This window comes from Pseudorca crassidens, chromosome 5 (assembly GCF_039906515.1).
Source record: "Pseudorca crassidens isolate mPseCra1 chromosome 5, mPseCra1.hap1, whole genome shotgun sequence".
In the NCBI taxonomy this organism is placed as follows: Eukaryota; Metazoa; Chordata; class Mammalia; order Artiodactyla; family Delphinidae; genus Pseudorca; species Pseudorca crassidens.
In genome coordinates, this window is record NC_090300.1 from 53,388,866 (window position 1) to 53,405,969 (window position 17,104).

Here is a 17,104-nt window from a genome sequence, read left to right on the forward strand (position 1 = left end):
CAGTGGAAATGCCCTGAAGTAAGAATATTAAAAACAACAACAACAACAAAATAACCCCTGCTAAATAGAAGAAAGATCAGTTTATTGAGAGAAATTAGTGAAGCAAGGAACACATGGTGTTGTTCTGCTACATATATTGTACAGTTTTCAACTTGATACTGTGTTGTTTTCAGAGTCCAGAAATCTCACCTTAGCATATTTAATTATTCCTTAGTTAATTGGAGATACTTAATTATAGTGACAGGCTGAATAGTGAAGTACATGGAGGGAAGAAAAATACATCAAGAAGGACAGGTGAAGACACGATTTGGATCAGTCAGATCATGGGCACTTTTTTTTTTTTTTTTTTTTGTGGTACGCGGGCCTCTCACTGTTGTGGTCTCTCCCGTTGCGGAGCACAGGCTCCGGACGCGCAGGCTCAGCGGCCATGGCTCACGGGCCCAGCCGCTCCGCGGCATGTGGGATCTTCCCAGACCGGGGCACGAACATGCGTCCCCTGCATCGGCAGGCGGACTCTCACCCACTGCGCCACCAGGGAAGCCTGGGCACATTTTTAATCTGCTAACATTTCTTAAACTGTTACATTTATTTTTCCCATATATTTATATACCACTTATGTCTGCTCTTGAATTTGAGACTTAACTTTAAATAAAGCAGTCTTGATTACTCCTAATGAACCTAGAGAAAAACTTGAGGATAATTCCAAACCTATAATCTCATTAAATTATACAGTTAAAAAATGAAAATTAGGTTGACAACTTTCATATAATCAAATTGGCTACACAGGTTTTCAGTTAGACATTTTTGATTGTTCTTCAATGGGCTTACTAGCTGTAATTTCTTTTGTGAGTTGCCAGTGTGTCTTCCTTTGCTCATTTTATTCAGGTCTTGAAATTTTTGCTTTTCAGTCTGTATATAATTTATAGGGAATGTAATGTCATATCTTTGTTTCCAAAGGCTTTTAAAGAAACAGTTTTTTCATCGGGCACTAAAAGTAATGAAAATGAAGTATGAGAAAGACATAAAAAAAGAAAAAGAGAAAGGAAAAGCTGAAAGTGGAAAAGAAGAAGATAAAAAGAGCAAGAAAGAAAATCTAAAGGATGAAAAGACAAAAAAGGAAAAAGAAAAAAAGAAAGATGGTGAAAAGGAAGAATCCAAAAAGGTGATTTCAACTAAAATTAAGTAAAAATCAAAAAATTATTACTTGCACATTAGCACTACTGGTGTATCAGCACTTTAAAATATTGTGCAACAACCACTTAAACCACATTAGGATTCTTACAAATACTGTGGTTGAGAATTTTGATTTCTGTGTCTCATATAGTGAAACTCTGACTATATGGATGTTATATTGCTTTTTGCTTCTTTGCAAATGTGTTTTCTTCTATTCAACTTGTTTTTTAATAGGAGGAAACTCCTGGAACTCCCAAAAAGAAGGAAACTAAGAAAAAATTCAAGCTTGAGCCACATGATGATCAAGTTTTTCTGGATGGAAATGAGGTGAGAGTATCTAGCTTATAAGTAGAAATCCAATTTTCCATAGGAGTTTTTAGAATTATCTTTGATGCCTTCACTAAGAAAAGAAGTAATTCAGATAAATTTAACCATGTAGATACAAAATCTACTTTTTAAAAGTGAATGTCTCTGAATTTAGATTTATAAAAATTTTTTTAAATCAATCTGAATCGGGTTCAGCTGTCTATGATAGATAGGAAACATGAAATAACAGTGGCTTAAAACAAAACAGATACTTGTTTCTCTCTCATTAATGAAATCGGAAGGTAAGCAGATATGGCAGCTCCAGGGTGGATCTGAACTTTTCCGCCTGTGTGAGGCAGTTAGTAAAGATTACCTCATGGTGCAAAATGACTGCCAGCCTTATATCTGCATCCAGAGGAGGGAAGGAGAATGAGGGACATGCTTCCTTTTTAAGGATACTTTCCAGGAAGCTGGCGATTTTATTTCTGCATGTATTCCATTGGCCGGAACCTACTCATGGTCATGCCTACCTGCAGTAAAGTCTTAGAAATATGCTTTTTATACTGGATGGTCATTTGCCCAGTAAAGTATAAGATTCCCATTAGAATCAAAGGAAAAAAAGTACAATGGTTAAGGAGGGACACCTACAGGTTTCTGCCTCTTATAGTTAGACACACGACTATCAGGGTCTAAAATTTTCAATATTACTTGATGCTTTACTCAAGGAGATCATTTTTATTTATTTAATTTAGTGGCTTATTTTTATGGTTGTAGCCTTCCATGAAGACCACTTAATTTAGTCATTTAACCAATACAAAAACATTTACTTATATACTGGCCATTGAGTTGTTGTGAATTTCTTGCTATACCTAATACAAAAGTAGTATAAATAGAAAGCAGTGGTTCCTGGAGCTATGAGCTTGAATATCTGGGAAGGCTTTTCACAAAACATGTGCACTAGGCTCATTCCAGGCATACTTGCATGAGGATCTCTAGGGTGGAATCTATAGTGAGTGAGTGTGTATATGGATGTGTGTGTGTGTTTTGTATAATGTATCCCTGGGTGATTCTGGTGAACCCCTGCTTAAGAACCAATGTAATAGAAGACCACAGGTCTTTCTTAATGTGAAAGCGCAAATACCTTCAGTTAAACATCAGGCATTGGCTATATGCGAAGTCGTTTTTATAGGTGTTGGGAATAACATGATAAATAGGATAAAATTATCTTCTTGGAAGCTCTTATAGTCTAGCAAGCATACAAGCGTTTAAACATGGTATGGGCATACCTCATTTTATTGTACTTCTGTTTATTGTGCTTCAGAGATAAAGTTTTTTGTTTGTTTTTTTGTTTTCAGCAAATTGAAGGTTTACAGCAACCCTGCATTAAGTCTATCAACTCCGTTTTTCCAACAGCATTTGATCACTTTGTGTCTGTCCCATTTTGGTATTTTTCGCAATATTTCAAACCCTCCTCCAGCAAAAAAATTAAGACTCACCAAAGGCTCAGGTGATGGTTAACATTTTTTAGCAATAAATTATTTTTTACTTAGGGTATGTACATTGTTTTCTTAGACTTAATACTATTGCACACTTAATAGACTATAGTATAGTGTAAACATAACTTTTACATGCACTGGGAAACCCCCAAAAAATGCATTATTGCGGTGATCTGGAGCTGAACTGGAAATACCTCTGAGGTACACTGTATATATTATATAGTACAGTATAATATAGTCCATGCCTGTACTATATTACAGCATGGTGAGTATTATGATGGGAGAATACCAATTAGGGATAGGTAATTTAATCAAGAGAGGATAAGAAGCGTCTGGAGATTCTGGACACTTGACCTGAGCCTTGAAGGATGACTGGTAGATTGCCAGGTACACTGCAAAGGAGTTATAGGTCTGTTAGACAAAGGAAGCTTTTTCCTGAGCAAAAGCATGGGTGCTTGCATTCCCAAAAAGGCTAAGATTTTATTCTGTAGAAAGAAGCAGGCTTTGAAACTTTTGAAGATGGGAAACATCTTTAAAAACTTGTTTCTTTAGAATGCTAAATGGCAGAAGTGATGTCTGTGGATCCGATTTCCAGGATAAATGTGCAGCATTAAAAAAGAGAAATGTTAGAAAAAGAAGCAAATCAAAAAGCAGTAACCAAGAGCGCTAGTCAAAATAGAACCAGGAGGGTTTCCCTGGTGGCGCAGTGGTTGAGAGTCCGCCTGCCGATGCAGGGGACACGGGTTCGTGCCCCGGTCCAGGAAGATCCCACATGCTGCGGGGCAGCTAGGCCCGTGAGCCATGGCCGCTGAGCCTGCGCGTCCGGAGCCTGTGCTCTGCAATGGGAGAGGCCACAACAGTGAGAGGCCCGCGTACTGCAAAAAAAAAAAAAAAAAAAAAATAGAACCAGGAAATGGAAGAGTACTGTTATTTATAGAAACTGAGAGATAAAACTAAGAGTTTTATGGATGATGAACAGAGTTCTGATTATTCTAAATGAAGTAAATTTCTGTTTTCTAAAGTAAGCTTTAAAAGCAGTGGTTCCCAGCTTTGCAGCTACAGACCCTCCGTGGGGAGCTGGCAATGAACTTATTGCAGGGAGTCATAGAATCTTTATGTTCACTGAGCAAGATCTTTAATAATGGTTCTTTGCTTCTCATCAGTTGGGTGGAATTGAGAGCTGCTGGATCTTTAATAGGGCCTGACTGGAATCTATCATAACTGTGCTCTTAGACGGGTTGGTTCTACTCTACTCAATGCCAGTATACATCATTACATTAGGGGCAAAAAGGCTGTACAATTGCTGGTAATTAGGTTAAGTAATTGTTTGCACACAGGAGTAAACTGTTAAAAGCATGCAAGTACATAGAAATGTACTTAACTGTGTTACGTAATTTATAGTTTTTAAAATAATTTTCTAACTGAATGGATACCAAAAGAAACACTGCTACTAAAGGAATAGTCTTTGGAATTTGTTTACCTTTAAAAGTAGTTCTTATATGTTAAGAGGTTGGAAGTAACTGTTCTAATGTAACCTTAGAACTTTAAGCACTGAGGTTTCTTGATTCTTCTAGGTATTTGTGTGGATCTATGACCCAGTTCACTTTAAAACATTTGTCATGGGATTAATCCTTGGTAAGTACAATCTCTAAAATTTAGAAAGGGATATAAACAACGCAGAAGCCAGAAAGAAAATATTTAACATAAAATAGTTATTTTTTTAAAGTACATTTTAAATAAAGCCAGAAGATAAATGATAAACTGAGGAGAATATTTGCACTACATCTTTAAGAGATTAGCAACCTGCTAGAAAAATGGTAAAGGTAACTCACAGATAAAGAAATACCGTGACTGGACTTCCCTGGTGGCGCAGTGGTTAAGAATCCGCCTGCCAGTGCAGGGAACATGGGTTCGAGCCCTGGTCTGGGAAGATCCCACATGCTACAGAGCAACTAAGCCTGTGTGCCACAACTGCTGAGCCTGTTCTCTGGAGCCTGTGAGCCACAACTACTGAGCCCACACGCCTAGAGCCTATGCTCCACAACAAGAGAAGCCACCGCAATGAGAAGCCCACGCACCGCAACGAAGAGTAGCCCCTGCTCACCACAACTAGAGAAAGCCCGCATGCAGCAACGAAGACCCTACGCAGCCAAAAATAAAATATAAATAAATAAATAAATTTATTTTAAAAAAGAAAGAAATACAGTGACCAATAATTGTGAGTGATACTTAATCACACTCATATTAAATACGAATTAAAGTAACAGTGATTATCAAGAGAATTACAAAGTTTAATAGTACCTACTCTTAGTGAAGGTCCAACACTTAAGAAAAACCAATACTCTCCAATAATTGATGATATGTCCGTTATTTTATTTTTTATGGAGGGCAGTTTGGCAATATCTTCCAAATTTTAAATGTATACACATGGACTCAACTATTCTACTTCTAGGAATTTATGTCATGGCTGTTCCTAATATAGTTGCACAAAGTATCTATTCAGAAATATACATTGACACTTTATTCTAATCCAAATCCCTCAGACTATATTTAGGAGGGCCATTAGCAAATATCTTTCAAGTTTTTATTTTTAATTTTTAAATTTTATTTATTTTTTTATACAGCAGGTTACTAGTCATCAGTTTTATACACATCAGTGTATACATGTCAATCCCAATTGCCCAATTCAGCACACCACCATCCCCACCCCCCCGCGGCTTTCCCCCCTTGGTGTCCATACATTTGTTCTCTACATCTGTGTCTCAATTTCTGCCCTGCAAACCGGTTCATCTGTACCATTTTTCTAGGTTCCACGTACATGAGTTAATATACGATATTTGTTTTTCTCTTTCTGACTTACTTCACTCTGTATGACAGTCTCTAGATCCATCCACATCTCAACAAATGACTCAATTTCATTCCTTTTTATGGCTAATATTCCATTGTATACATGTGCCACAACTTCTATATCCATTCGTCTGTCAGTGGGCATTAGGTTGCTTCCATGACCTGGCTGTTGTAAATAGTGCTGCAGTGAACATTGGGGTGCATGTGTCTTTTTGAATTATGGTTTTCTCTGGGTATATGCCCAGTAGTGGGATTGCTGGATCATATGGTAGTTCTGTTTTTAGTTTTTTAAGGAACCTGCAGCTGTTCTCCATAGTGGCTGTATCAGTTTATGTTCCCAGCCAACAGTGCAAGAGGGTTCCCTTTTCTCCACACCCTCTCCCGCATTTGTTGTTTGTAGATTTTCTGATGATGGCCATCCTAACTGGTGTGAGGTGATACCTCATTGTAGTTTTGATTTGTGTTTTTCTAACAATTACTGATGTTGAGCAGCTTTTCATGTGCTTCTTGGCCATCTGTATGTCTTCTTTGGAGAAACGTCTATTTAGGTCTTCTGCCCATTTTTGGATTGGGTTGTTTGTTTCTTTAATATTGAGCTGCATGAGCTGTTTATTATAGTTTGGAGGTTAATCCTTTGTCCGTTGATTCATTTGCAAATATTTTCTCCCATTCTGAGGGTTGTCTTTTCGTCTTGCTTATGGTTTCCTTTGCTGTGCAAAAGCTTTGAAGTTTCATTAGGTCCCATTTGTTTATTTTTGTTTTTATTTCCATTGCTCTAGTAGGAGGTGGATCAAAAAAGATCTTGCTGTGATTTGTGTCCAAGAGTGTTCTTCTATGTTTTCCTCTAAGAGTTTTATAATGTCTGGTCTTACATTTAGGTCTCGAATCCATTTTGAGTTTATTTTTGTGTATGGTGTTAGGGAGTGTTCTAATTTCATTCTTTTACATGTAGCTGTCCAGTTTTCCCAGCACCACTTATTGAAGAAACTGTCTTTTCTCCATTGTATATCCTTGTCATAGATTAGTTGACCATAGGTGTGTGGGTTTATCTCTGGGCTTTCTATCTTGTTCCATTGATCTATGTTTCTGCTTTTGTGCCAGTACCATATTGTGTTGATTACTGTAGCTTTGTAGTATAGTTTGAAGTCAGGGAGTCTGATTCCTCCAGCTCCGTTTTTTTTCCCTCAGGACTGCTTTGGCTATTCGGGGTCTTTTGTGTCTCCATACAAATTTTAAGATTTTTTGTTCTAATTCCATAAAAAATGCCATTGGTAATTTGATTGCATTGAATCTGTAGATTGCTTTGGGTAGTATAGTCATTTTCACAATATTGATTCTTCCAATCCAAGAACATGGTATATCTCTCTATCTGTTGGTATCATCTTTAACTTCTTTCATCAGTGTCTTATAGTTTTCTGCATACAGGTCCTTTGTCTCCCTAGGTAGGTTTATTCCTAGGTATTTTATGCTTTTTGTTACACTGGTAAATGGGAGTGTTTCCTTAATTTCTCTTTCAGATTTTTCATCATTAGTATATAGGAAAGCAAGAGATTTCTGTGCATTAATTTTGTATCTTGCTACTTTACCAAATTCATTGATTAGCTCTAGTAGTTTTCTGGTGACATTTTTAGGATTCTCTGTATAGTATCATGTCATCTGCAAACATCTTTCAAGTTTTAAATGCCTTTACCCTTTGACCTAATAGTTACACTTCAAGGAATTTATCCTGTGCTGTAATCACAGTTGCACACATGTACATGTACACTGGTATTTGTTGCCCTCTTGTCTGTAATAGGATAAAACTGGAAACAGATCAGGTCCCTCAGTAGGAGGATGGTGAAATAAATTTCAGTGCAACTGTGTGCCAGAATATCATGCAGCTTTTAAAGAATTAGATAAGACTAATTCTTATTAGTACTCACGAAAAGATATCTAGAATAGATTAAATGAACACTGTAAAAGAGTAAGAGTGTTATAAGCTCATTTTTGTAAAAAAAAAAAAAAAAATTCTGTGTAGCTAGTTTTAATTGTATATAGGCAGTTTCTGGGAATACAAATAAATCATAGTAATTAACCTCTGGGGAATGGACCAAGAATTGGATGAAGACTTCACATTATACCTTTTGGTTTGTTTTTTATTGTTTCTTCTTTTACTGTTTTGGGTTTTTTGTTTGTTTGTTTTGGGTTTTTTTGCTTCTTTTGTTACCATAGGTATGTGTTATTCCTGTAAATTTAGTGGGGCGGGTATAGGAGTAGAGGGAGGGAATGATTTAACAAGTAGAAAAAATAGCAGTTAAGCAAGTTTGATCAATATGATCATAGGATCCCATTCAAAATAATAAATCCAATCCTTAGCTTATAAATGAAATAGCTAGAATTTGAATTTGAATCCTGATCTCTTTTGCTATAAATACCTAAAAACCAGATCTTTCTTTTGATTGTTCCATGTGGTTCCACTGTACTTAGAAAAAAACTGGAGATGCTTGTATACAGCTTCCCTAACTACCAAAAATGATCTGTATCAGAATTTCCTGGTGAGCTTTTCATTTGGTAGATGTCAGAGCTTCACCCCAGAACCAATCTCCAGGGGGGGATCTTTGGAATCATTTTTGGTTAGTTCTGTTGTTTGGTTGCTGTTTCTTTAAGCTTCCCTATTTGATAGATATCTTATAGTCAAAAAGTTAACAGCAGCAGCAGTTGATCATTTAAGGAGCTAACAGTCTCACATTTTTAGACAATACTTTTTTCTAATTATATATAATTTATACTAGAAAAATCCTAATCTAATTTAAAAATAGTAGTTAAACTATGAAATGGTTGATAATCCACCATTTTTTACCTATAAAAATGGCAATTTTATATGTTTCAATATGGTTTTGTTTTATTTCTCCCCCTAGGAGTATATTCACTGTTATGGCAACTAAGCCATTTAAAATTTTAATCTAAAGGTTATGTATGTAACTTTTTCATTTCTTGTTCCAGTGATTGCAGTGATAGCAGCCACCCTCTTCCCTCTTTGGCCAGCAGAAATGAGAGTAGGTGTTTATTACCTCAGTGTGGGTGCAGGCTGTTTTGTAGCCAGCATTCTTCTCCTTGCTGTTGGTAAGTATTGTTATTGATAAGACTGACCTCGGTAAGAGGTAGATATTGAGCAGTTTGGACTATAATCTGGAGCTTCAGTAAAGTTTAACAGCAAAATTAATGTAAGTGAATCAAGAAATATATGGGCCTACTTTTTGGGTCATATCCCAAAACTGACTCAGGCTTGAAGTAGTATATGTGCTTGATTAGATTTGGTCTGTTGTGTTGAAAGGGTTTAATATGTCTCAGTCTGCAAATAGTTATGCTTTAAGATTTAACTACCACAAGGACTTCAATATTTTTACAGTGGTTGATCATTTATTAGGCATAATATTTTCAGTAAACACTTTTTTTTTACTTAAGGCAAGTGGAACTTATTTTAAACATTTACATTTTATACAATAAATGATTGTAAACAATTGATATGCCATTTTTAGTAAAAATCAGTTTGTACCATGTACCAAGGTAAATTCTTGATGCATTAACAGGTTGTAGAATGCTGTTTAAAAATCAACAAGAAAATGTAAATAATGTTATTTTATGTTTCTGGATGATTGGGGTCTTTCATGGCTAAAATAACAATATAAAAATAACCCAATTCGAAAGAGGAAATTCAAAACAATTGATTAATAAATATATGAAAAATACTCATCACTAGTTATCAAATGATAAAATTAGGATAATGTGGTATTTTTTGCTTATATAATTAGGAACTTAAAAAATTTTTTTTGTTCTGTTTGAAATGGAAATAGTGCCAAGGAGGGTTTGACTATAAGGAAGTATGCCTGGGGCTTCCCTGGTGGCGCAGTGGTTGAGAGTCTGCCTGCCGATGCAGGGGACACGGGTTCGTGCCCCGGTCCGGGAAGATCCCACATGCCGCGGAGCGGCTGGGCCCGTGAGCTATGGCCACTGATGCTGCGCGTCCAGAGCCTGTGCTCCGCAACGGGAGAGGCCACAACAGTGAGAGGCCCACGTACCACAAAAAAAAAAAAAAAAAGGAAGTATGCCTAAATATAAATGGTGGTGGTAGTTTTGAATGATTTTAATGTTCTTCTTTACACTTGTCTGTATTTTTTACAATGAACATGTTACTATGAGAAAAAACAAGTATTATTTTGCTTAAAATTCTAGTCTTTGAAGATTTTCCTGTATAGGGTAAACTGGTCTAATTTAGTTTTTCATTTTGGGAAAGAAATAGGAATTTTTTTATGCTTGTCTAAAGCTCTTTAGTGATTTTTTTTTAACCTTATATATAATTCTTTGAACCATCGAGAGCTTATGTTGGTATATGGTACTAAGTTCTGATTATTTTCCTCAAATGACAAATAAGCTTTTCCACCAGAACATATGGGAGTACTTCTTTATAGAAATGTTTTTAAATATCCACATTAATGATTTAATATCTGTTTTTAGAGGACATGATTTGGCCAAGATTATCTGAGGAGGGTGTGTGTTACTCTGAGATTCTGTGATATGTAATGTAATAGATTCTTATGTTTATAAAGCATTACTGCTATAGCCCTAAGCAGTTTCCCTCTGCACATCCCTTCACCCTGGACATCAAAGTGTCCTGAGTTGGCGCCACCAGCCATGGACCTAGGAATTCATTGAGTATTTTCATTCAGTTCATCTTGTTTATGGGCCTCCATTTTTTTCTGGGATCTCTGACTGTGTGTGAGGCCTTTTTCATCCACCTTTCAGTTTTTCCTTCCTCTAGCTTAGTCACCTTGAAAATAGCCCTTGAAGTTTTTGCATGTAACAGCACACTTGTAGGCCAAGAAATAATATCTAAGAGTGTGAAGCAGGTAATTCGTGGTAGTGTACTACCTGCATCAAGAATTAGAAGCCATAAACTTTTATCTGCCATTAGATATACTAATCAAGTTGGTGTCTTCTGGTTCCCAAATCTCTGAAAATTTAGAAGCTCTTTGAAATTTTTCAGCAAAGGTTTAACTCCACTGAATAGAAATAACCCACTTGGTTATCTTTTATTTAAACCAATATTTGAAATAATTTATGGTTATTATCTTGTTTTGCTTTTTAAAGTATTGTTTCTTCAGTAATGTTTTCTATTATTTTTCATTTTAAATACAGTATGGATTTAAGTAGCATTGTGCATTAAGTAGTCTTGTGAATCAAATCAGAAAATAAACCCAACGTTTTCATTGCTTCTCTTAGAAAATGTTTCTCTTGGAAAATTCCAAATATACTTTCAAATGGTTTTGATCTGTACCCCACTTATAAACTGGAGATTTTTTTAATATTATCTCATGAAGTATTATATATTGGTCAAAATTATATTTGGTGCTACTTTGAATACATATTCTTAGTATTGCCATTTAAAATAAGATCTTTGCCGATTTTCTAAATATGTCACTTTTAGTATAGAAGTGGTATGACAATACATATCACAGCGGTTTTCGCATGATTCCTCTCCTTTTGCCCCGATAATAATCTACTGCCACATAGAGAAAAACTGTAAAAAATGTTAGAATTCTGCTATACCCAGTTTATATATGGCATTAGAATTTGGATTTTATTTGCCATTTCGATATTGCTCTTTCTTGGATTTGAGGCAAGATTTCATATTATGAACTGTCTGTCTTAACAACCCTTCAAAGCCTATCATAACATCATAATTTTATTTGGAGGGAAAAATATGCAGCCTCCTTAAGAGATGTTCATTATTTTTTTCAGTGGGGTTTATTCACTGATTATTCCATAATTTCAAAGCATATTTGCCTTTTCTGTTTGTACCACAAAAGATACTGATGTATACACACACAGTCTTTCAGAATATTTATGTTCTTTTGTGAAAATAGAAATTACTGCTTTATAAAAGTCAGGGCAGCTATAACCATTTTATTTGTCCAAAGCAATGTAATGGAAGAAACATAGATGAGCTTTTCTCAGGTCTTATTTGAAAACAATGATATAATTATCAGTAAAGAAAACAAAAAGTAAAATAAAACCAAAAACCTGTCATAATTGATTAGTCCATAACATTCACATAATCATGACCTTAAAAAAAAAAAAGAAAAACCAGGCAAATCACTCACTCAGCTCTTCAATATGTTTGGTAAATTAAGAGAAAACTATATGAAATATTGGGGTTTGTGTTTGTGATAGCTCATTACTATAAACTTTAAAATTCTCAATTTCTTCCATTATCTAAACCGCAGTTTTGTCATATATTGCTCTAAAAGAGTAACTTCAAACCTATTTGTTGAAGCCATCTGGCTTTCATTAGCATTGTATGTTTCCTAATATTGGGAGAAGGTTGGTCCTTAAAATAAACAGAAATTATATACTTATTTAAGAAACTCGTAACTTCTGGTAAGACATTATCTTATTGTTCAAAAGTATTTTTTCTTAGAAGACTTATCCTTTAGGCAGGATAGGCACATGCCTTGAACTCAAGATACATTTAGGGGCCCATGGAAATTGTTTCATTTTCATTTCTTTTAAAATCAAAAGTAATAATATATACACATATATCATAGTGAACCTGTGCAGGATTATATTTGTATTTGTACCAGTATGGTCGGAAAAGCAGAATTTTTAATAATTTTTAATGAAGGAATTGCCTTACAAAGGCAAAAGTGTCTGGGGTCTAGGGAAGTCATGGTGCAGCCCTGCTTTCTCCTTTTTAAGGCTGCTTAAGGTATCCTTCATCCTGCATTTATTTCCTTTTTCTTCTACCATGATCTCATGTACTTCAGGGTCCAACTGGCAGCTGTGCTTATTGAACTATAACATAGCAAAGTGCATAAATCATAAGTATATCCATGAAACAGCACCCGAATTAAAAAATTATAAAAGCAATTTTTTAATGGCATTGTAGCGTTATGCCCTCAAGTTCAGAGAAGAATGCTCTGTGCCTAGAATACTGTTGATAGCTGCTAAACTAGGATTTAATTGTTTATACTTAAGGTGCATGTAATATGCAAATAATAAAACTCTGAATGTTTTCCCACTTTTGCATTAACAAATATTCTGTGCTTTCTGAGTCAATGCTTGAATTATTCAATTAGAGAAATTTTTCTCCCACAGCTCGTTGCATTCTATTTCTCATCATTTGGCTCATAACTGGAGGAAGGCACCATTTTTGGTTCTTGCCAAATCTGACTGCTGACGTGGGCTTCATTGACTCCTTCAGGCCTCTGTACACACATGAATATAAAGGACCAAAAGCAGACTTAAAGAAAGATGAGAAGTCTGAAACCAAAAAGCAGCAGAAGTCCGACAGTGAGGAAAAGTCAGACAGTGAGAAAAAGGAAGATGAGGAAGGAAAAGTAGGACCAGGAAATCATGGAACAGAAGGCTCAGGTGGAGAACGGCATTCAGACACAGACAGTGACAGGCGAGAAGATGACCGATCCCAACACAGTAGTGGAAATGGGAATGATTTTGAAATGATCACAAAAGAGGAACTGGAACAGCAAACAGATGGGGATTGTGAAGAGGAGGAAGAAGAAGACAATGATGGAGAAACAACTAAATCTTCACATGAAAAATCATAATCTGACTAATTTGGGGACTAAATAAGTGCAAGAGGTTGGATTTTCTAGGTTGGCTGATCATCATAATGTACACGTGACATTTGTAGCATTCTTTAAATCCATTTACTGAAGTGGATTTGTCATCCAAGCAGTTATATTCAGCCCCTCATTTCATGTAATACTATTATTGGTACAGTCTAAAGCCATTTGTAAGTTTTATCTATTTGATAATTTTACAGTAAAATTTAGGTCTCATTTATTTTGATAGTTATCAAAGGTGCACTTTCCACAGTGACATTTACATTAATGACATTTTTTGATAGTTGTATGGCTTTTTACTGTTAGACTAATCAAAATAACTAAAAGGGATAAAAACAAACACCAACATTTCAGATTATGCATAGTTCTGTAGCCATTTCACAGTTTCTTTAAGGTGAAATGCTTAAATTATTGTTCTTGATAGTTTAGCTTTTGTTGATTATAAAATTATACCAGAAAATTTCCAAGATTCTGAGTTAGCAAGGTTCAAAAGCATTTTGTGGAAACAAGCCAACTAGTAATAATGCAGCAACACTTAGTTTAACTACAAATTCTCCTTTTCCAACTTAGGAAATCCAAACTGATTTGTACGACTGATTCAGAGTAAGGTGGTCATCTCCAACAGAGGAAGCAAGAAGCATTGGCTGGAAGGTGATGGCTCTTCTTCCCATTTCCTTGTCGTAAAGTAAAATGTATTCTGTACATAATTTACAAGTAAACATTTTATTTTAATTGACTTCTTATTTAGACATTTTCTCAGAACTTAAATTTGTAAAATTAAGACCATTTAAGCATATGTTTTTAGAGAAATGGAAGTTTCAGTAACCCACAAAACATCTGTGATCTTTCTGCAGCAGCTTCAGTTTTGTGCCAACATTCCATGTATTTGAATATGAATTAAAACGATCCTTATTAAATAAGAGCAGACTTAAAGTAGCTGTTTGTACGCCTTAATGTTCATTTTGATTTATCTTAAATCTCTACATTCAGAAATGGGGTGCTGTATTATCAGACCAGGAGGACTGCTATGAAAGATAATTTACTGTTCTAAAATATCAATTTAAAATAAAGAACATAAAAGCAAACATAAGAGAACCATTGGACTCTAATTGCTTTAAACTAGTTTCGCAGTTTGATTTCATGTCTTGCAAACCTTAGTTACAAAAAAAATCTTTAGGAAAAATCATGTGTTTACTTATGAGCATAATCATTCCCTGGAGTTATACTCTTATAAAATGATAATGAATATTAAATTATTTTCCTTCAGTCACAGTGAGAGCATTTTGCTTTGTAGTTGAAATAGGTGGTGTGTATAGGTCTTCATTTTTCTTAGGCAGTTTCCCACCTAAGTGTTAGACTAAAGGTGTTAAATTTTTCTAATTGTGAAAAAGTACACTTTCTGTATACTGACACACTTTGTTAAACATGGCTTGTTTGCTTCTTTATAGTATTCCTTGTTAAGTGGACAGAAATGTGGCTGTTGGATGTTAATGCAACTCTATCAAGGATGCAGTCAATCAGTTTAAGTTTCCTTCTAGCCAATGTTCATTGATTTAAGTGCCTGGGTGTTTTCCCCTCACATTTTCAGAGCTCTTCTGCTTTATTTCCCTAAAAGGGATGCATAATTATAACTTCTGAGCTTCTTAATCACCAGTAGCATTAATACCTATTTTGGGATATGATAATGGTACCAAAAGTGTCTTTCAGAAATAAAAATGATTTAACCTTTACTGTTGTGATAATGCCCAGGCACTCAATATTTATCCTTAAGCTCTTTATAATATATGTACTGTGTCTAACCTTTAAGACATTTGGAGCATGGCAGGAAAGTCAGCTTCTTATTGATATGTGTGGATTCTTAAAGAATGTTAGTACAAATTTTTATAAATATTTGGTGGTCCCTGGGGGAAAATGTCATTCTTACTATGGTTAGAAAGCAAGTTAGAAATTTCAGCTCTTTTACTATTCAAGGTTGTATACTTTAAACAGAAAATCAAAAGACTGCCACTGTTACATTTCTCAGAATAATAGATGGCTGTCTTTGTTGACTAACATTAAATATTCTTATGCCAGAGCATGGAAAATTGTTTACATTAGTCATTGGAATCGTGATTTAAAAAAAAAAACTTCAAGTTTGCTATGCTACTGTAAATAGAAGCATGAAGCTTTTGGATAATGTAGGATTTATTGTGGAGTGGGTATAAATTGACTTAACTAATAAGCAGGATTGAATTAATGAACTGAGTCCAGATAATAATAATAATGCATTTGTGATTGTAAAGTCAATGTATTAAATAGGTTGTTTCTCCTTTCCCCTCCCACTGATTTCTTTAATTTTCAAACTATATGGCCTTCTAGATGACTTTAATTGAAATAATTTGGATTTAGCCAAATACTATCAAAAAGTAATAAATTTTAATATGTCACATTAAAATTACGCAGTGGTGATGGGTTTTAATGTTTTCCCCCTTCTGGTTTTACATTATGAGTACCAATTAGCTGCTAACTATAGAAAAATCATCTTGTATCTTTTATAAATTGAATTTTCTTTTTTGAATCTTTATGAGGAATTGGAAAACAATAAGTACAGTTGATCATCATTATTCGTGTAGTTAGGTTCTGTAAAGTCACCACCAACACGGAATTAACAAATACTGAATCATTGCTCCTAGGGGAAATACTGGGGTTATTGTGTGAGCTTCTGGCCACATTTTCACCAGCTAATCAATACATAAATTTGTTTTAGGTGTCTTTCTGTTTTGTTGAGTTAAGTAACATTGAACTCATGGTCAACAGCACCATAACTTCATGCCCGACCCAAGCTTATCTAACACACGTGCTTTCTCCATATGGTCTATTACAGCCTTCTAGTACTTAGAAACACTAGACAGCATTTCAGCACTACATTTGGGGACCATTTTAAACAGTAAAATCACCAGTAAAAAAGCACAAAAATGCTAAAAACAATGCACTAAATAGAGCAAACGATGCTTGTTTAAGAGAGCTGAACCAAGGACACAGCATGTCAACTTGTCACCCTCAACTGGGAACATATGCATGGGGCAAGTCAAATTTTTCACCTCTATGCATGATTGTGAAAGCACCACAGAAGTTTTAAACAACAGGCAAATTTACAAATACAGAATCCACAAATAAGGAACAATTGTACTTAACTGTATTATAAAGCTGTGACATATCTGTCTGATCTACAGAATAGGATTTATTGCTGAATCATGCTCTAGCATTTCCATAACATTTTAAATATCCATTCTGTCTGAAAGTAAATATTTAGTTCCTACTTGTATGTAGTAGTTTCCTTTTACTCTTTGTTTTAGCAGTATTTCAGTTCTTTGTCCATTTGTTCAGTAATACCAAACACAGCGTGTCAGAATTTTAGGTGTAGCCATGAATTTTTTTTTTTTTCTTTCTTAGCGGTACGCGGGCCTCTCACTGTCGTGGCCTCTCCCGGTGCGGAGCACAGGCTCCGGACGCGCAGGCTCAGCGGCCATGGCTCACGGGCCCAGCCGCTCCGCGGCACGTGGGACCCTCCCGGACCGGGGCACGAACCCGTGTCCCCAGCATCGGCAGGCACCAGGGAAACCCTAGCCATGAATTTTATAAAAAGTTTTGCGGGGCTTCCCTGGTGGTGCGGTGGTTGAG

The 17,104-nt window shown here is 35.5% G+C and overlaps 1 protein-coding gene across 1 annotated transcript in view; it reads left to right on the plus strand.

Annotated features, from left to right (window-relative positions):
• The window catches only part of SEC62 (SEC62 homolog, preprotein translocation factor), a 29,507-nt gene extending 15,143 nt beyond the window's left edge, over nt 1-14,364 (plus strand). Inside the window, exons 4-8 of the mRNA XM_067737991.1 lie at nt 958-1,162; nt 1,408-1,500; nt 4,550-4,610; nt 8,805-8,924; nt 12,957-14,364. Of these exons, the coding sequence (XP_067594092.1) occupies nt 958-1,162; nt 1,408-1,500; nt 4,550-4,610; nt 8,805-8,924; nt 12,957-13,426 (949 nt within the window). The 3' untranslated portion in view covers nt 13,427-14,364. The remainder of the gene's footprint in view (nt 1-957; nt 1,163-1,407; nt 1,501-4,549; nt 4,611-8,804; nt 8,925-12,956) is intronic.
• Nucleotides 14,365-17,104: the final 2,740 nt, after the last annotated feature.